Source organism: Tursiops truncatus, chromosome 20 (assembly GCF_011762595.2).
Source record: "Tursiops truncatus isolate mTurTru1 chromosome 20, mTurTru1.mat.Y, whole genome shotgun sequence".
Classification (NCBI taxonomy): Eukaryota; Metazoa; Chordata; class Mammalia; order Artiodactyla; family Delphinidae; genus Tursiops; species Tursiops truncatus.
Window position 1 is genome coordinate 13,308,624 of NC_047053.1, and position 19,798 is coordinate 13,328,421.

Below are 19,798 nucleotides of genomic sequence, written 5' to 3' on the forward strand. Positions count from 1 at the left end.
TTTTTTTCTTTTTTAAAAATTATTTATTTATTTATTTATTCTTATTTTTGGCTGCATTGGGTCTTTGTTGCTACGCACAGGCTTTCTCTTAGTTGCAGCGAGTCGGGGCTACTCTTCATTGCAGTGTGCGGGCTTCTCATTGCGGTGGCTTCTCTTGTGCGGAGCACGGGCTCTAGGTGCACGGGCTTCAGTAGTTGTGGCTTGCAGGCTCTAGAGTGCAGGCTCAGTAGTTGTGGTGTACGGGCTTAGTTGCTCCATGGCATGTGGGATCTTCCCAGACCAGGGCTTGAACCCGTGTCCCCTGCATTGACAGGCAAGATTCTTAATCACTGCGCCACCAGGGAAGCCCCTTATTGTAGGTTTATGACTTGTGGTTACCATGGGGTTCATATATATTGACCCGTAATTATATCTAATTGTTTTAAACTGATAATCATTTAAGTTTAAACATTCTAAAAAATCTACATATTTTACTCCTCTCCCCCACATTTTGAGTTTTTGATATCATTTTATACCTTTGTGCTTATCCCTTTACTGTTTATTGTAGTTGCTTTTTAAAATTAAAAAAAAATCTAAGTACTGGCTTATTTAAGTGATGTTTAATCCTTACTATATATTTGCCTTGCCTATTGGGATTTTCCCTCTCCTATAGATTCTTCTTTTCCATTTAGAGTAGACCCTTTAACGTTTCTTTTTTTTTTTTTTTTTTGCGGTACGCGGGCCTCTCACTGTTGTGGCCTCTCCCGTTGCGGAGCACAGGCTCCGGATGCACAGGCTCAGTGGCCATGGCTCACGGGCCCAGCTGCTCTGTGGCATGTGGGATCTTCCCGGACCGGGGCACAAACCCGCGTCCCCTGTATTGGCAGGCGGATTCTCAACCACTGCGCCACCAGGGAAGCCCTCAACATTTCTTTTAGGATAGGTAGGTTTAGTATTGCTGAATTCTTTTAGTTTCTGCTTGTCGGAGAAATTCTTTTCTTCTCTACTAAATGATAATCTTGCTGGATAGAGTATCCTAGGTTGCAGGATTTTCCCTTTTAGGGCTTTGAATGTATTATGCCACTACCTTCTGCCCTGCAAAGTTTCTCCAGAGAAATGAGCTGATAGCCTTGTGGGGATTCCCTTGTATATGACTCTCTGTTTTTCTCCTGCTGCCTTTAGAATTCTCTCTTTATATCTTTAATTTTGCCATTTTAATTATGATATGTCTTGGTGCGGGCCATTTGGGCTCATCTTGTTTGGCACTCTCTCTGCTTCCTGAAATTGGATATGTTTCTCTCTTTAGGTTTGGGACGTTTCCAGCCATAATTTCTTCAAGTACATTTTTGATCCCTTTCTCTTCTTTTTCTGGAACCCCTATAATGTGAATATTGGCACATTTTATATTCCATAGATCTTGTATGTTGTTTTCTCCCTCCCTCCCTCCCCCCCACTTTCTTCTTTCTTCTGTTCTTATTGGGTGATTTCTGTTATTCTATCTTCCAGATCACTTATGCATTCTTCTGTGTCATTTAGTCTGCTATTCATTGCTTCTAGAGTGCTTTTTATCTCAGAGATTGAATTATCAATTTTTGATTGGGTCTTTTAAATTTCTAGTTCCTTGGTAGAATGATCTGTGCTTACCTCTACTGTCTTAATTCAGTTAGCATTTTTATTACCAACTTTCCGAATTCATTGTCTATTGATTATCTCTTTTTCATTATTTATTTCTTCAGGGGTTTTCTCTTGCCCTTTGAGTTGAGAGTAGTTCCTCTGCGTTTTCATTTTACTTAACTTTCTCTGTCTGTGAATTTAGGTGCAACAGTTATCTGTTATGGTCTTGAAGGGGTGTTTTTATGTGGGAACATCCCTGTGTAGACTGTGTGCGCCTAACATCTTTGGTGTGTGGGTTGAATTTGATGTGGATGCCAGCCCACTACTTTCCTTAGGATGTGATGACAACTACCACCTTGATAGGGGGGTACGGCTGGCGTTGGAGGAGCCAAAGACTGTGCAGGGTGTGAGGCGAGACTTCCTGTCTCCTCACTGGCCACAGCCGCCCTGTTGGGTGGGGTCTGCTCCCAAGCTGCTGGAGTGGAAGCCCTGAGGGTCGGGCTGGAGCTGGCTCTGTTCCCTTCAAGTGTGTGTTTTTCCTTCTCCCCACACTGGAACCTTTGCCCCGAAGGAGGGGAGTGCTGAAATAAGCAGGGTTTGTGTGCTTAGAGATGTCCAATGTGCTGCTTGTGTAGGTATCTGCAGTCATGCTCAGAACCAGATCAGGGTTGTCTTTTCCCCTATTGCGGTGGTCTCAGCGCTAATGTAAGGTTGTGGCACGGAGTGGGTGGGGCTGGAGCGTTTGCTTGGGGATCATGGCATTGTGGTTGCAGGAATCGAAGTGGCTGCACTGTCCTGAGAAGTCTGGGCTACTTCTGTGGCGCTGAGTAAGCACCAGCAATGGCCGTCACTCAGCCTGTACCGTACCCCAGGCCCGTGGGTCACCTCTGTGTCCCTAGATCGAGTCTTTTACCAGGATGTGGCTGCCCTAGATTCAGCGCCAAGCTGTGGTGTGGAGTGAGTGGGGCCGGGGGTTCACTCAGCTTGGGTCAGAGAGTGTGGCAAGGTGACAGCTGCTAGGGCAGACCTCTCTCCGCCCTGTTTGGTGGCAAGCCAGCACTGCGTACTCCTCGCCAGTGCAGTCTAGGCTTCTCCAGCCTTTCTATGTGTCACAGCTGTTCTCCAGGCAGCCAAAGGGCCTTGCCTCCTCTGTATAAGACCGCAGGACTAGAATGCCCAGTCTGTCTCTCAACCTGCTCACTCCCCAGGGTGAATGTCCACCGGTATGATCTCCCTGTACCTCTTAGTTCCCTCCTGGGGGCACAGGTCTCGACCCGGTGCTTTTCTTCCCATCCTACCTGGGATGGGATTATGGGGGAATCTTCCTTGCAGCCTTGGTTGTAGAGGAGTCCTTCTGCCAGTCTCCACGTAGTTTTTGGTGAGAATTGTTCTACATGTAGATGTATTTTTTGATTTGCGGGGGGGAGGTGAGCTCTACATCCTCTTACTCTGCCATCTTGATCACCCTTCCACTCTCTTTCTCTCTCCTTTCCTCCTCTCATTCTCTCCCTTTCCCTACTCAGGGAACTCTGTGGTACTTGGGGTCATTTCTCATCTGTACCCCAGAAGTCTTTGGAGCTAACAGGAGTTTTGTGCATACTCACTTGGGCTTGGACCCGTCATCTTCATAACCACATGCTCCAGACTCATGGACTTGGCTCCTTTCAAACAATGTCCATATTGGCAGCTTCATCCATTCATTCAACAAATACTTACTCGAGGCCTGCCCTACGCTCAGTCCTGGTCTGGGGTTACTGTGGTAAACAAGACAGGTGTGGCCCTTACTCTCATGAAGGTTAGTGAGGGGAGAAAGGAATGAGCAAATACACCAGGTGATTTTGATGGTAAGTGCCGTGAAGAAAAGAAAGCAGGCTGATGCGGGAGAAAGTGACTGAGGTTGTCAAGACAGGCCTCACAAAGAGGTGACGCTCGAGACCTAGATGATCAGACTGCACCAGATCACCAGGCAGGTTTCTCTGTTGAAAATAACAGGATCCGACTCTAGTTAATGTAAGCAGAAAAGGAATGCACTGGAAGGGTACTGGGTACTTCAGAGAATGGGCGGAAGGCCTGGAAAATTAGGCCAGCACAGAGGCGGTTGCTAAGGGAGGTTGGCCAGAACACTGACCAAAATCATGCTACAGCTGTTTCTCGTTAGGACCCAGCCACCTCTGCTCTGGATACTGACCTCGAACCCTGGACCCACAGGCACACCACCACCAGAGGGACCTCCAAACTGGGCCTGATTACCGCAGACCACAGGTTGTTCACAGGTAAGCCGGGGTTGCTCCCATCTCACACAGAGTGAAAGCCACAGACTTTATAATGTCGTCCTTGATCCGGTCCCCCGTTCCCTATGCTCTCATCTACCCTCGTTTCCCCGCCCCAACCTGCTCCACCCACATCGCTCTCCTTGCAGTTCCTGTCACACCAAGCCTGCCCCCACCTCTAGGGGCACTGGCTGTTCCCTCCACTTGGAGCACTTCAAGTCTCCCCAGAACTCCCCCCTTGACCTCCTCCAAGTCTAAGCCCAAAAGTCACCTCTGGAGGCCCACCACATCTCCCTATTTAAGCCCAGCCTCCCCTGCCCACAGGATTCCTTTATGCCTTTTTTTCCCCTTGTCATCTTTTAACATGTTATGTTTACTGTTCATTAGCTGTCTTGCTGATGAATCTGCCCCAGGTGCCTAGACCAGTGGGTGGCCTTGGGGTTAACACTCCACAGCTGTTGGTTGGATGTGTAGATGATAACATGGCATAAAATGTCTTGAGGCATAAGTTGAATCCTGGTCTGTCATTAACCAGCTGTGATTCTGCACAAATATTTTACCCATCTGTAACATGGGCACCTACCTCAAATGGATTCTTGGTGAAGAGTAAACGAGACAATGTGCAGAATAAGCCCTGGTTGCTGGGCTCTCGTTCTTTCCTCTTCACCCATTCAAATCTATTAAGATGAGTCTCCCAAGCCCATATGATCACAATGAACGTTTCCATTTACTTTGGATTATATGTCATTATAAATATTAACAAATAAGACTTAAAAAGGACACCTTCGGGTAGGTCAGACAAAAGTACAAAAATTGTGTGTGGGGCTGCAGTTTCAGGACTGTTTCTGCAGCCGTCACATGATAGCAAAACGGTGGTAAGCAGTGCACGAGTCTGCGCCGAAGACAGCCGGAGTCCATGCATTGGGACGTTCTCTCGGTTGGAGAACGAACAAAGGGAGGACATGCTCGGGCCAGGAGATGCAGTTCCTCGCTCTCGCCACTAGAGGTCAGGAGGTTACCGCTTCGGGGTTGGAAGACGGGCCCGTGGGGGATCGGCTAGTGGTGGCGGTGGGTGCTGAGACTAGGCAGGGGGTGGGGGTGGCGGTGGATGCCACACCTGGTGACCCCCTGGTTATTGACATCTGACTTTGGAATGACTTTGTTTTGTTTGGCGTCAAATTCACCGTCTTTGTGGGGCTGAGGGACCAGAGGAAAGATGCCAGCTTGGGGTCAAAGGGAGAGCTCACACTGCAGCTTCTCAAAGCGCCTTTTTCTCTAACAAACAGAGATAGAACCTGCAAGGGGTCCAGAACAGTGCCAGGGTCCTAGTGAAGGTTCTCCCTGGGAGGTCTTCTACCCAGTGCCCCATCCTCCACTCGGGCTAGCTGTCCAGGAGCCCCACCTCCCAGCTGACTGTCCCTGTGGTCAGCTGGGACCATGGTTAAGGACCAAATCTGCTCTTGCACAGTCTAGGGCAGTAGAAGGCCTTGGACTAGGTGCCAGGTGTCCTGGGTTCTTATCCCCACTGGGTCCTGTGTAGGCCCCTTCTGCTTGCTACTTCTGTGGCGTGAGTAAGTGGCGCTAAGTGGCCTTAGTTTCCCCATGTGTCTAACAAGGAAGTTGTACTAGGTGAGGCTCTAGGTGTACTTCTAACTTGGCCATTACAGCATTTCCGTGTGTTTACAGGGAATTTGTGAAGCTCCTCTCTGAATGAGAAACCTGCCCCCCACCCAAAAGGCAAAGCTAAGACGATAACCCAGCGTTCACCCAGACACGAGGTTCCTCGTAAATAGACTCAGCCTCTCTGACTCTCCTTCCTCATCTGTCAGATGGCAGTTAGACCCATCTCACGGGGCTGTGAAGATTCATCAAGACGACAGTGGTTGTAAAACCCTTACCACACACAAAGCCTCCTTAGGGAAAACCAGGACTGCCTGACCAGCAAAGTTTGCCAGGTACTGTATGGGGGCTGGAGTCCTGTTTCCCCTGCAAAATGGAAAAAGGCTGATGGGCACTTGGTGGGATTCACATCATCACCCCAGGCCTCAGATGGTAATGTGCTTTGTGTCTGCAGCATAAGGTCTAGCCCCTGTGAGCCTGTCTGCAGCATAAGGTCTAGCCCCAGTGCCCCTGTGAGCCCTGTACAAGCGTTGGTGTGGGTGTGGTGTCCAGAGCTCTGGGCTGGAGGTGGTGGGGCAGGGGCCATGGAACCTGGTCTGCCCCAGCTGTGGTAGGGCTGGAAGGCCTCAGGTAGATCACTTTCCCTCTCTGGGCTTTGTTTCCCATCAGTGCAGTGATGGGTTGAGCACAGAAATTCCTGGGTTCTGCATTTGTTCATCCAGCGTTCCTGAAGGCCCCTTAGTTGGCAGGAAAAGTTTGGGGCTTCAAGCCTGGGCCCAAGATTCTGATGCCCTCAACCCCTTCCTGGAGACCTTCACCCAGGGTGCAGGGGGCTCTCTCTTAGCTTCTGGAAGACAGAACCAGCCCTTCCCAGAAACAAGGCCCTGGACTGCTGCTGAGTACTCCTGAAAGGGATCTCAGTAGGGCTAGGATGCAGGGGCAGCCACCTAGGGCTCCCCACTTCCCAACCCTGAACCCAGAAGGGCCCTGGGTGGGGGGGGTGGGGAAAGGGGAGAGGAGGGTAAGAACAAGGAGGACTTTTTGGTTCTTTTCATGCAAAGAAAAACAGACTCACTCTCTTCTTGACTGCAGCTGACCTGATGCTTAAGCTTGGAGTGAGAGGCAGGATCCATCCTCCAGCTTCCTCAGGAGGAGAAAGATCAAAGGTAGGAGAGCTGGGTCTGAGAACTGAACTTGACCGTGCAACAACATCAGTTTAAGCCACTCCCCCTATGTCTACAAGCCCAGTTGGCCTGGCAGCTAGGGGTGGGGTGGGAGCAGGACTGAGTGCTGTTGCCCCCGACAAGCCCTGCTCCCTCTCCCAGAGCAGTGCCCCTGGCCCAAATCACCTTTCCCCTCCAGGCCTTGTATATGGTTCCCACTGCTTACACTGCTCTTTCCCCTTTGTCTGCCTAGAAACGCCACTCACCCTTCAAGGCCTTGCTAAAGCATCACTTCCTCCAGGAACCCCTCCCTGCTCTCCCAGCCGAGTCAGCAGAGTCCACAGAACGTGCAGGTGGGTCAGGCTGGCCTTGGCATTCCTCACAACCCCATTGTAATGGTTTGTTTCTAGCTCCCTGACTAGATGGGGACCTCCCTGAGGGCAGGCCCAGGGTCTCATTCATCCCCAGGGGCCTGTGGGATCATTGAGTGAAGCGCTTGGCCTGTGCCCACGTTCACTGGGAGCTCCAGGATCTTTACCAGACTCCTGGCTCTCAGGCCAACTTCCCCCCCCCCCCCCCACCCGGTCATGCCAGAGATGAGCAGATGTAGTCAGAACCTCCTCTTGGGAATGAACCTTCTTCAGCGTCCTGTCTTGCCCCTGCCCAAAGTCTTCTTCTCTTACTGCCCCTCTCCCTGATGGTACCCCCGCTCTCTCAGCCTGGAGGCCCCTGCGACTCACTGCTGACCTCTAGTAGGGTCCTTGTCTTCTGGACAGCCCCATCTGCTTCCTCCGGGTGGGTGCTGAGGCCAGGGTCCTCTTCTTCTACCTCTGGTCCTCTCAGGCCCCAGGGGGGCAAAAGCAGGCCCAGCTCTCTGCCCCTCGCTGTCCCTCGGAGGGGCTGGGCCTTCATGGCCTCTAAGCGGGGGCTGCAGTGGCTCTGTGTCCAAGCAGGCGTCCTGGATCTCCCCAAACATGGGGGCGAGGCCCTTAGTGGCAGCTGAGGAAGCCCAGGGCCAGGCCTGTGCTGGGCCGGGCAGGGGTGGGTGCAGCGGGCAGGTGGGGTGGGTCAGTCGCTGAGCACGGCCCCCGGGAGCTCGTTGGTGAGCGTGTGCCAGCGCTCGATCCGCTTGTCCTTGTTCTTCAGGCAATCAAACCAGTGCTTCAGGCGCTCGCCCTTGGCATTGATGCCCAGAACCACGCCGCCTGCAGAGGGGAGCCGAGAGGCAGCCAGGACACGGTTATCTCAGGGTCTCTCTGGAGCCAGTACCCCCTGGCACCCCTCCCAGACTTTGTGCTCCACGGCCAGACTCTCTTCCCTGCCCACCTGCTCTGAGGGTGGACCGTGGAGCCCCCACTCCCCCAGTCAGGGCCCAGGGATCCTGCTCTTCCTTTACCCAGGACCAGAGCAGTACCTGCGGGGCAGCACAGTGGCTGTGTTGGTGCCAGGGCAGCTCCACTGCACAGCCACCAAGCCCACCACAAATGTGGGGCCACAAGGGCTCAGAGTCCAGCCTGAGGGGCTGACCATCATCACCTCTTACCCCTGCTCCACCACAGACTGCTGTGTGACTTGGCCAGGCCTCTTTCCCTCTCTGGGCCTCTTTCTCTGTCACATGGGGTCAGGCTGGATCATGTCTATGGCCCCAACTTTCCCCACAGGCCAGGAAGGCAGGACTGTGGCCTGATTCAGGGCCCCTGCCCTTTGCTGAACCCAGGATGGGCATGTTGCTAAAGAGCATTCCCATCGTGTCCTCTCACCGATGAAATCGTTGGATTTTCCAATGTCATAATCCCAAACGGTGATCTCCAGGGTCTTCTTGGCCAGGTCCCCGTGCTTAATCTCATAACAGAATTCCTGGTGGCCAGAAGGGGAGTGTCAGGACCAATGCCACACGGCCTGTAAGTCGGCTGGTGGCCAGGAGGGTGGGCAGTGCACAGCAGTGGATGATAATGGATTCTCGCCCATCTCACCCACTTCCATCTGAGAGCCCAGCTGAGATCCTCAGGGTCCCCTTCCCTCTGACCCACCTGCCCCTTTGTCACTGAAGCTGCTTTTCTCAGGATCCTCAAGAGTCTCCTTACTGCAAGTCAGCGCACACTTGGCGGCCTTGGCATGCTTGATCTCTCTTGGGTCTGATTCTGCTGACCACTCCCTTCTTTGTGGAACCCTCTCCCACCAGTTTCCAGGATCCTTCAACATCTGGTGTCCCCCTCGCTCCCTGGCAGCACCTCCTCGGCCTTCTCTGCCTGCACCCGAGTCACTCAGGCTCTGTCAGAGGCTCCCCTCCCTCATCTCGTTCCTTGGAGCTCCTCTCTGGCTGCACCCACCCCCTGGGCTGAGGACCTGGGTATCTATCTGCCCCCACCTTCCTGGGGCCGCTCACATCCTCACACCACCCCCTCCACATCTAACATGGCTACAATCCCATCAATTCAATCCTCCGAAGAGTTTTCCAGGCCGCTCCTCACTTCTGTCTGCACCACCTTGGCCTGGTTCAGCCTGGCCTCACTTCTCCCACCAGTCCTCCTACCTCACGGCTGGGGGCTCTCCTGTCAGTCCCTCTCCAACCTCCAGCTCCCACAGTGACCCTTGAAAAACCCAGTCCCTCCGGGGTCCCCTGTCCTGAGGGAGAGAGAGTGGCTCATGGCTTCCCCAGCCTCTCGTACCTCGTTGAACTCTGGGTTTAGGGTTTTCTTCTTTACCGCTGTCTTATGTTTGGATTTCTTGTCCACATCTGGCTTCAGGTATCTGGAATTATAACCAATCAATAGGCAGAGAGAAGATACTGAGCACACATGGAGCCAGCAGGGCTTGGAAGAGAGATTCCCAGGCCTCCCGTTCATCCTAACCCTCGGATGTCCCCAGCACTACTCTGTGACAAAGGTGAGCAGTCAGTGCAGTGGGAGAAGCAAGTGGGTCCTTCATCACCTGGACCTCTGTTCACAGCCCATTCCTGACATCACTGAGCCCCTCCATCCCCTAGGAAAGAGGATTTTCTTTATTTCTGGAAGTCTAATTTTCACAGCTCTCATTTCCCACCAGAAAAACATTTTTAGCAAAGTTGGTCCCTTGCTAGAGCTCTTCTTTTTGTAATAGCAGATTATGGAGATAGAATTCACACGCTATAAAATTCGTCTTTCTCAAGTGTATAACGCAGCGGTTTTTAGCATAGTAGCTGAGTTGTACAACCATTGCCACTACCTCACTGGAGCTTCGAGGAAGGAAAAAAGGTCTTTTGGGCAGTGACAGCAGTGCTTCCTGAAGGGAAGGAGGGAAGCCCTGCTTGCGGGCCAGCTCCCTCCACGGGCATCAGCTCCTTAGACTTTGATGCAGAACAGCAGTCTTCATCTGGGGCTCAGAAAGGTGGAGGGACTCACCCAGGGTCACACAGTTGCTCCGCACAGGGACGGTGCTCAGAAGCCAGGCCCTGTCCTTTGCAAAGCTTCTTACCCTGTCCTTGCATGGACACTAGTGACAATTGCCCTGCTCCTGCTGACAGGACCACATCTGTCTCACTCACCACCAGCTTCCTGGTACCCAAATTGATGCCTGGCACTGGGTGGGATCCGTGAACATAGAAAGTGGTACCTTATTATTGCTTTTCTGTGCACTTTTTTAAAAAGTTGTGATTGTTATTACATAAGAAATACTGGTTCGTTATAGAAACACTAGAAAATATGTATTAACCGAAGTTGGGGGTGGAGAAAGAAATGAATACACAGGTCTGCACAAAAGCCTGTTCCTTAGCAGCTTTGTACAGCCATCAGAAATTGGGACCAGCCCCCACGCACTTCAACAGGAAGTGACCTGACGGACGACTACTTGGCAATGCAGACCTACAGACCGAACTCTGGGCTCAGGCACCACGTGGCTGGCTCCCCAGAGCATTCGGTTATGTAGGAGTTGCCTTTATAAGTCAGTCTGGAAAAGGCAAAACTGTCGCGACAGAAAACAAGTCAAATGGTCGACTGGGGCCCGGGGACCTTTCTGGGGTGATGGTATCTGGATCTTAACCATGGTGGTGGTGACAAGATTGTATACTTCAGTCAGTCACACTTCAAAAGGGGAGAAACCTACTAGATGTAAATTATACCTCAATAAAGATGACTTTTTAAATAGGTTGGGGGTTCCCTTAAACCCTTACCCAGAGATGGTGAATTTCTGCGTTCCTTACAAGCTTCCACGCACTTCTTGACTCGTCTTTGCCTGTTTTACTTTGGGGGCGAGGAGGAGGGATGGGGGCGGTCCTGCACAGGGGGAGTGTCTCCCAGCCCTGCCTCCGGAAGGCCCTGAAGGGAAGCTATCCCAGGCTCCCTCAGCGCTGCACGGCCAGTGTCCGTCTAGTGATCCTCATGAGGCCCCAGCTAGGGGTCATCCCCTGTCCTGCCCCCAGGCCTTTGTCTATGCTGTCTCCCTGCCTGGAGTCCCTTCTCGCCTCACCTCACCACTGCATGCAGGGGAGCTTCCTGAGGGAGCGTGGCCTCTGTGGGCGAGAAGTGCACCCTGGCCACGTTCCAGGGGCCCGCCCATGGCTGCTCACCCTCCCTATCAGCACTCCCTCCTGCCTTGGCCACCAGGGTTCAGGGAGCCTCCCTACCAGTGCCACCGCTGGTCCCTTCTGCACAGCAACTGCTGCTCACGTGAGGCCCCTAGAAGACAGCAGAGGGCTGGCGAAGGAAGGGGTTGCCCAGGGCAGCACAGCAAGTTGCTTTGAGCTTTCTCAGTGCCCCTGGGTGTGAGATGGAGATGGTAAGTACTGCACAGGGCTGCTGGGGGGCTTCAAAGAGGCCTAGCACAGCCCTGGCACCCAGCAATTACTCGGTATGTGTTACTGATGATTGTTTGTTAACTATCAGCAGACCCTGAAGAACTGGATTTGGGGTCAGCTTCCAGCCTGGGGAAACTGAGGTAGCTGTCATCTGGGGTGAAGTTTATAAAAATAAGGGTGCCGACAAAAGGCCTTGGCCCATCTAGCTTTGCCCCTCAGCATCCTCCACCTCCACCGGGCACTTCCATGTAGCTCTCTTCTCAGGGCCCCAGATGCTCCGCTCGGAATCTCACCTGTGCCTTTATTTCCCCTACTTTTAGCAAAGAGAAGGCCCACGGTCCATGAAGGGGCCTTTCAGAGATAGGGAGCCCTGAGGAGGCCTGAGCAGCAGCCCCTGCAGCTCACCCAGGGAATTTCAATCAGATGTACGGGTTTCTAGGCTGCTGGGGGCCTCCCTCTGATACACGGGGCCACGCACAGAGCTGCCTGTCTGAAAGGCCACGCTGACCCGGCCCATGGCTGGAGGGTGGGCCCAGCAACTACCACACCTGTGGCGGGGGAGCCCCAGGCATGGTGGACAGGCCCCACCAGGGCTACCTCTCCCTGGCTGTGGGAGGTGGCTGGACCCTCTGTTGTACGAGGTGAGACCCTATTTTCTGGATAACACAGCATGAGACCCTGGAATTCCTATCAACTTGGCAGGTGGGAACTGAGCCCAATTTAGAAATTTCACACCAGCCTTCCCTAGTGGCACAGTGGTAAGAATCCGCCTGCCAAAGCAGGGGACACGGCTTCGAGCCCTGGTCTAGGAAGATCCCACATGCCGCAGAGCAACTAAGCCCGTGAGCCACAACTACTGAGCGTGCACACCTAGAGCCCGTGCTCCACAACAAGAGAAGCCACCGCAATGAGAAGCCTGTGCACTGCAACAAAGAGTAGCCCCCGCTCGCCACAACTAGAGAAAGCCCAGCACGCAGCAACGAAGACCCAACGCAGCCAAAAATAAATAAAAATTAGAAAAAAAACCCTCTAGCATCACAGTTACAGGTGGAGGCCCGTCCTCCCTCCCCAGAGACAATCACTACAGTATCACACTGGTGCCCCCCCCCCCACTACAGTTTGCTTTGGGCTCAGCATAGCTCTGTCCACGTTCATTCACCTCCCTCATTTATTCACTTCAACTGCATAGTACTCCACTGTACACAGATGCCACATTTTATTAATCTGCTAATGAACACTAGGCTATTTCCATCTTATTGCTATCAAGCAATGCTGCAAAAGCAGCTTTATGCCAGGGCCTGGGTCTCTAGGACGCAGACCTGGAAGGGAAATGATGCGGCCACAGGGCGTACACATCTTTCTAGGTTACCGAGTATCACTTACTTTCCCTCCACTTTAAAGAGTCTAATTGTCTTCTGAGGTATTACAGCATTTCCGTTCCCAGTGGTCTCTGATCCACTGGAAATCACTGTCTTGCTAATGGTTGAAGTTGGGTCCCAACATTGTTTTTTGAGCAGAAAACCAGTAGTCCTTGTGATGGCCTCTGTCACCTGGGCCTCCTTACTGTCTCCTGAGGCCAGAACCATCCCTCCTTCTGAACTATCTTAAATCCTCTGTCCCTTTCCCTGAGCAGAAACACCTCCTTTCTGCTGAGCCAAATTCCTCCCCAAGTCCTACCCTTCAAGACAACCTCGCTACGTCCATCTTTTGTTTGTGGAGCGCACTGAAGCACAGACGGTGGTCACCAAAACACAGGCTTTATCCCTCTTCAAATGGCCACCAGCTCCTGCCTGAGCTAGGATCACAGCCTGTCCTGACCCAGGTTCACAGCTCTGGGGCCCCTGAGTTAAGTCTCTCCCCAGTGCTACCAGAAGCCCCACCTGTCAGGGTTTGGTGGACCCCTATCTGTGTCTGTGGTACCGTAGAACACTGCCCACATGTGCCCAGCCCTAAGTCCTGATGGAGTCCCTTCACTGGATCTCCTGGCCTCCTGTCCCCTCCTCCAACCTGCTCACAGCCTTTCCTGGGCCCCGTGACCACAGAGAGACCTGATCCAAACATCAGGAGATAACTGCTCTCTAGCTGTGTGACTGGGCTGCCACTCAACTGCTATGGACGTCGGTTTCCTCATCTGAGAAATGGGTTTGGCCAGACTCAACCCACAGAGTTGCCCAAAGAGCGCAGAAGAGTATGACCTCGTGGGCACAGCACCCCCTGTGCTTCACGCAACTACTTGCCACACGGACTACTGATCTCGACGCATGGACCTCCCTAGTCCCTGGAGGTGAGGAAGTGGGGAAGGAGGCGGCTGGCCTGGGCTGCACACTCACGTTTTCACGTAGGGGTCTGAGTAGCCGTTGGCATCCATGGCAGCCAGGTGTGCGCAGCGCACGATGCCGACCAGCAGGCCCTGCTTCTGCGAACTGTACTTGAGGGAGATGAGAATGCGGCCCCGCTCCTCCAGGGACTTGTCTTCTGTCTTGTCCACCTGTGGGGCAGGTGGGTGGTCACTCAGCTGTCCTTGCCTGCTCCCACCTCTCCTGCAGCCACAGGCCCAGGCCAAACGGAGCCCGCTGGGTGGTGAGGGGTCACCCTGGCCCTGGCCCCCTGGAAGGTGCTTCTTGGAGCGTCTTAGGCACATTCCTAACCCCAGGGGGAGCTAGGAGGCAGGTGGGGTGTGGCCTAGGCCTGCCCTGCCTAGCACCTGCCTCGGATCAGACCTCAACTCCAGGCCTCACTGTGTGGCCTCCCCACCCCAGCCAGCCCACTGAGACCATTCCTCACCCTCCTGAGACCACCTGTTTCTACCTTCCAGCTGCTACTCACCTGGAACCCCTTTCCTTTACCCTCGGTCCACCCAGCCTGAGCCCTATGACCCCCCAAGGCCCCTCCTAGGTTTCTCTGCCAGGCTCCTCTTGCACTCGGTCCCTCTGCTCTGGACTGTTCACTGCCTGGCACTAAAAGGGCAGCTTACGTGGCCCCTCCTGGGCAGGGGCCATGCTTGCACCTCTCTGTAGATGGGGCTCCTGTTAGGTGAAGGAAGGACTACCTTCCCCAACTCCCACACCCAGAGCAGACATGGCTAGCTGATGACTGAATTCACCCTGAGCTCAAATGCAGCCTCAGTATCTTCTCAACACAGTGCTCAGGCAGCCTGTACCCGTGGCTCAGAGGAGGCGGGTGAGATTTAACTACCTGCCACTCGGGCCTAGCGCTTTGTGTATGACAGCCTCACTAAACCATGGCTCTTGTGGCAGCTGTGACGTGTGAAAATTAAACAGTATAAATGAGCCGGGATATTTTCAGCTGTTTTTTTAGGGTAGGATATACTTTGGATTGTTTCACATGCAGACCATTGAACTGGGCATCGTTCAGTATTTACGGAGAACGAATAAGGTTTACAAGGCTATGTAAAATCTGAAAGGTATCATCAAAATGAAACTTCACTGCCGATTGATTTTTCTGAACTGTACCCTTGTCATTGTGGGTCCCTGAACTGGACCAATGAGATCCTAGCAAATTCAAGCAAGGCTAAGCAAGTCCCTGATCACACCTGCTGCACAAGCATGCATGCTTTCACGCACATCCCCCCCCGTGCATGAAACAGGTGCTCACACATGCATTCCACGCTCTCACACACAATTCACACACCACACAGGTGTTTGTTTATGTCAGGGATCAAAACTCAGAAACACAACTCCAGCAGGAGTTGGTGTTGCCTTTTATAAGTGACATATATTATTTGGAGAAACTGGGTCACCTATGGTTAGTGACTAATAATAAAATTAGAAGGGTTATCTCCATCACACAAATATCTATGAGTGGGAGAGAACGTGACAATGGAATACAATTTGCTCAACTTATGCAAAAAGACAGAGCTGGGTTTCTGGGAGGGAGGTCTGACCTCAGGTCACTCGTTCCAGGCCAGGCTGCTAAGCATGTGTCTCGGGGCCCTATGGGGGAGGGGTACAGGCCCTCGGGGGACAGCTGCTGGACTGTCCTCTTGAGCTTTCCCATTGCCCAGACCTCTGGTAGGGAACTGTCCTGGGGAGGGGACTGTGCCCTGAACACCATGCAGTCCCTGAAGGCATAGGTTTCTTAGGGTCCCGGGCCTTGGACCTCTTGGCCAACCCCTCCTGGCCCTTTTGAACTGGGTGAAGGCAGGCCTGGGGAGGGGAAGGAACAGGGAGGAGAAGGCGGAGGGGAAAATTGCTCAGAGACTCTGGGAGGGCTCAGCTGCTGCAGACGACCCGGGGGCAAAATTGGTTTTGACGTTTTCAAACAATTGCAATTTCTAGGAAAGAATGATTTTCTGTCTCCTCTGGGTATCTCACAGGCACCTCACGCCTAACATGTTCCAGTTGTGCTCCGAGCATCCCCAGCTGCTCCTCCCATGGTCCTCCGCATCCCAGTTAATGACCCTTCATCCTCCCAGGTCCTCGGGCCCCAGGCCTGAGGATACCGATCTTCAGCCCTTCTCCTGCCTCCACTGCTGCCCCGCCTAGGCCTGGGTCCTGCTCCTCCCTCCACCCTGCTGGTCTCCCCGCCCTGGCCCTCCACTCCCTCCCATTCTGAGGAGCCTGTTAAGTCCTCAGATGCCTTGGCCCCTGCCTAGCACCCTCCTGTGGCCCGTCTCACTCAGGGATAAGGCCAGAGTCCTCCCAGCATCTCCAACCCCCAACCTCTGCTCTCAGCTCCCAGGACCCCCTCCCCTCACTCTCTCTGCCCCTTTCATTTGACCTCTCGCCTGTGCCTCCCACATGCTGGGCGCTTTTCCATACAGGGCTTTGCACCTGTTGTTCCCTCTGCCTGGAATATTCCCTGCTCGCCAGGTGAGCCCTTCCAGAGCACCCGTCTAACCCATTGACTCCTCTCATGCTTTTTTTCTCGGCCCTGATCCCTGCTGAACAGACTATCTGTTTGGGTCGTTTATTTCATTTTTTGTCTGTCTCCCACCCAAACTTCATGAGGGCAGGGAGATTTATCTGTCTCCCCAGCACCTGCAATTGTGCCAGGCACATAGTAGGTGCTCAATAAATGCTCCTGGCCCTGCGCTCACGGCAGGGTGGGCCCTGGACGGCTGCAGAGCCCAAGACCGGAGGTCGTGGCCCACTCACCGGCAGCTGCTTCTCCAGGCAGATGCTGAACGTCTTGGTGTGGTTGGGCTTCAGCTTCTTGAGGGGCACCCGCGTCTCCCCTATGAACTCGTTGTGGCGGAATTTGTCCTCATCACACACCGAGATCCTGGAGGGCAAGGGGCCTCTCAATTTGCTGCCAAAGTCAGTGCAGATTTGCAGGCGGTGGGCCGGGGGATGTGGGGAGGGCCTGCCCTGTGGACAAGGCTGGGTGGGGTGGGGGAGCCGGCGGCCTGGGGTCTCACCCACCGCAGGGTCTTTCGGATCATGTCTTCGTCTGTGATCCCGTAGTAAGTGAGGGTCTCATTCCACGTGGGGTTCAGAGTGTTTCGGAGAGTTTTTGTTCTGAGCTTATTTGCCTGGAGAGAGCATAAAGGATCCTCTGAGTGTCAAAGAGGGTGATGGGCAATGTAATGGCCCCAAACACATCCCAATCCCCCAGATCCCGTGCATAAGTGCTCTTCCCTGGCAAAGGGGGATTAACGCTGTTGTTAATCAGCTGACTTTAAAACAGGCCGATTGGGGACTTCCCTGGCGATCCAGTGGTTAAGACGCTGCACTTCCAATACAGGGGGTTTATCCGGCTGCTGTGGGTGGGCCATGTCCCACATCATCACAGGGCCCTTAAAAGTAGAAGAGGGAGGCGAGAGAAGAGTCCGAAGGAGCGTGACAAGGGGAGAAAGTCAGAGAGGCGACACCGGCTTTGAAGATGGAGGAAGGGGCCACGAGCCCAGCAAAGGGGGTGCCTCTAGAAGCTGGAAAGGAAGGGGAAATAGCTTCTCCCCTCGAGCCTCCAGAATGGAACGCAGCCCTGCTGACACGTGATGGTAGCGCAGTGGGACCTATGTCGGATTCGCACCCTGCAGAACTGGAAGGTGTGAGATTTGTGGTGTCGTAACCCACCCAGTTGGTGGTCATTTGTTAGCGCAGCCCTAGGAAACTACAACAGGAGAATCCTGCCTCCCAGGTGCATGCCCAGGTGTGTGGCGGGGGGGGGGGGGGGGGGGGGCGGGGGACGGGGGGGGGGAGGGTGTCTGCAGGAGGCGTGGTCTGGGCGGCTGGGAAGCCTGGCTTGGACCTAGATTCTCTCCCTCAGCCTCCTTGCCTTCGCTCAGGCTGGCCCCTGCCGGGAAGGCACCTCTCCTGGAGGACGCCTGGGGGCTGCCTCCCCTCCTTCCTCAGTGCTTCCAGAGATCGTGGTTCTTAGACTCCTTACCTGCCTTGCCCCCTTCAGACCCTGACTTCCGTAGCCGATTCCCTTTGATGTCCACAAACCGGCCCAGGCTTTGAGGTCAGACAGCCCTGGGTTCAAATCCCAGCTCCACCACTTACATAAGCTCTGTGGAGCCCAGTGGGTTACTGACCCTTTCTGAGGGTCAGGCTCCAGGGCGTAACAGCACATCTCTCATCAGCCTGGTTTGTAGGACCTTCTCTATAAGGTGCTCTGTGAAACTCTGCCCTACGAGGGAATCTATCCTGTGGGGGGGTCCCTAGGATTCAGCAGCCAGGTACTGCCGACTCGAGGTCCCAGGAGTCTAGAGACGCACGGTCACTGAGCCCCCGAGTTGGGCCCCTTCCCCTGGTCGCGTGGCCTTCACAGCCCTGGGGGTCCTCCCTGCAGCATGGGGACAGAGAGGCCTGGAGTGGGGAGCCTGCTCCTCCAGGTGTAGTGGGAGGTCCACTGCCCTTTCTCCCGCAGCCCTGCCTTCCCTTCTGGGATGGTGCCCCCGGACCAGGGGGAGCCCAGGCCCCAAAGTTAACTCAGGCCCCAGCAGCCTGTGGCTCCTCAGCCTGGGGTGGCCACCTGGGGGTGGGACCCCCCAGTTGGTCTGCAATTGTCCTGAGCAGTGTTGGGGGAGGCCCTCTGCCCAGGGGGGTGCCCCCACTGCTGACTCTTCCTCTCTATCAGGTCACTCGAGGGCCAGGAAGGAACTCCCCCAACTTTGGCTTCTAAGAAGGAGGCCAGGACTAGAACACCAGCCACTGGGCTCTGCTGCTCATGCTTCTGTGTCCTGTGTCCCCTGTCCCTCTGCCTCCACCCTGGTCTCTACCTGGAAACAAAGCTGCTGGACTCCAGTTGAGTCCCCCATGGCATGGGGTCTGCCCTACTCAGCCCTTGAGATATCTGTGGGCTAGGGAAGGACCCAATTCTGAAAAGATGTGACCTTCCCTCCCATGACATTACAAATAAAACTACACTGAACTGTAAGACGTACGAAAGGAAGTCTCATCACGTTCTGATCTTCTAGTGCTGAAGGCCACCTTGATGCTTTTCGTAGAGAATTTAAAAAATGGTTTTTTCCCTCTCCTTTCATAGATGCACCTGTTGGGCTGGTCTGCTTGTCAGGTCATCCGGTGCAGGAACAAGGGTTCTGTAGTCAAATAATTTGGGCAGTTGCTGACTACTCCATCCCTCTTGTGGGGCATCACAGAGCAGCCCATCAACACATTAAAGGCTCTGGTAAATCCTGCAGTAAAGAAACCTGTTTAACAATGTTTCCCAGTGTTATCTGGCCACAGAACCCTTTGTTTGCGCACAGTATTAACGTCCAGCTGAGAGTGTTTCTTTTAAAACGCTGGCCTAGAAATTCTCCCCGGGAGTTTCCCCAACTCAGCGGACAGGTGGTGCTGACTCAAGTTCCCTGGGAGGCCTAGAGGGTGTGGGGGTGACTGGGTGCTCTGGGTGGAGGTGGAGTGAACCCCTCAACTTGCTTGGGCTCTGAGTGGGTGTGGGAGCTGTGGGCCTCCCTGGGTGCCCCAAGCCCAGCCTGGACCCCAGTCGCGGCAGGAGGGCCCCTTACCTTACTGGCTCCCGGCAGCAGGTGCAGCTTGACGTAGGGGTCTGCCAGCCCATTGTGGTCCATCGGCTTCAGGCCCTGAGCAGAGGAGAATGGCGAAGGGTGTAACTGGGGGCTTGGGGACAGAGCCGCCAAGGCCCCCAGGCACCTGGGTCAGCAGGCATCCCCGCCCCCTGGGCCTCCTGGCTGGGTCCATTCATGACCCTCTTCACAGAAGCAATCCTGCCCCACACCCCCAGAATGGGGGCGGCGAGGAAGGCTCCGTGCTGGTGCGATCTTCCCCCCACCGCCGCCCCAAATGTCTGGCCCTGGGCAGGCGACACGGGGTGCCTTTGTCAGATCGGACTCTTTCTGTTTTCCTTATCTTGGAGGCCAGGTGACTCACTTTCTCTGAATGAGGCCCTCGTTCTCCTGCTGTGGTCAGGCCTTTCCTTCTTCCCGATCCCCC

The 19,798-nt window shown here is 54.1% G+C and overlaps 1 protein-coding gene and 1 long non-coding RNA gene across 2 annotated transcripts in view; one reads left to right on the plus strand and one right to left on the minus strand.

The window, feature by feature from the left end:
• On the plus strand, positions 1-13,783 carry LOC117309387 (uncharacterized). Its single transcript, XR_012328453.1, has 3 exons — positions 1-3,866; positions 4,695-7,885; positions 9,394-13,783. It is a non-coding gene; the product is annotated as an uncharacterized lncRNA (long non-coding RNA).
• Positions 4,569-19,798, minus strand: part of DOC2B (double C2 domain beta) — a 27,262-nt gene continuing 12,032 nt past the window's right edge. Inside the window, exons 3-9 of the mRNA XM_033846718.2 lie at positions 19,354-19,428; positions 16,802-16,911; positions 16,535-16,661; positions 13,748-13,905; positions 9,316-9,397; positions 8,407-8,503; positions 4,569-7,851 (exon numbers count right to left, since the gene is read on the minus strand). Of these exons, the coding sequence (XP_033702609.1) occupies positions 7,715-7,851; positions 8,407-8,503; positions 9,316-9,397; positions 13,748-13,905; positions 16,535-16,661; positions 16,802-16,911; positions 19,354-19,428 (786 nt within the window). The 3' untranslated portion in view covers positions 4,569-7,714. The remainder of the gene's footprint in view (positions 7,852-8,406; positions 8,504-9,315; positions 9,398-13,747; positions 13,906-16,534; positions 16,662-16,801; positions 16,912-19,353; positions 19,429-19,798) is intronic.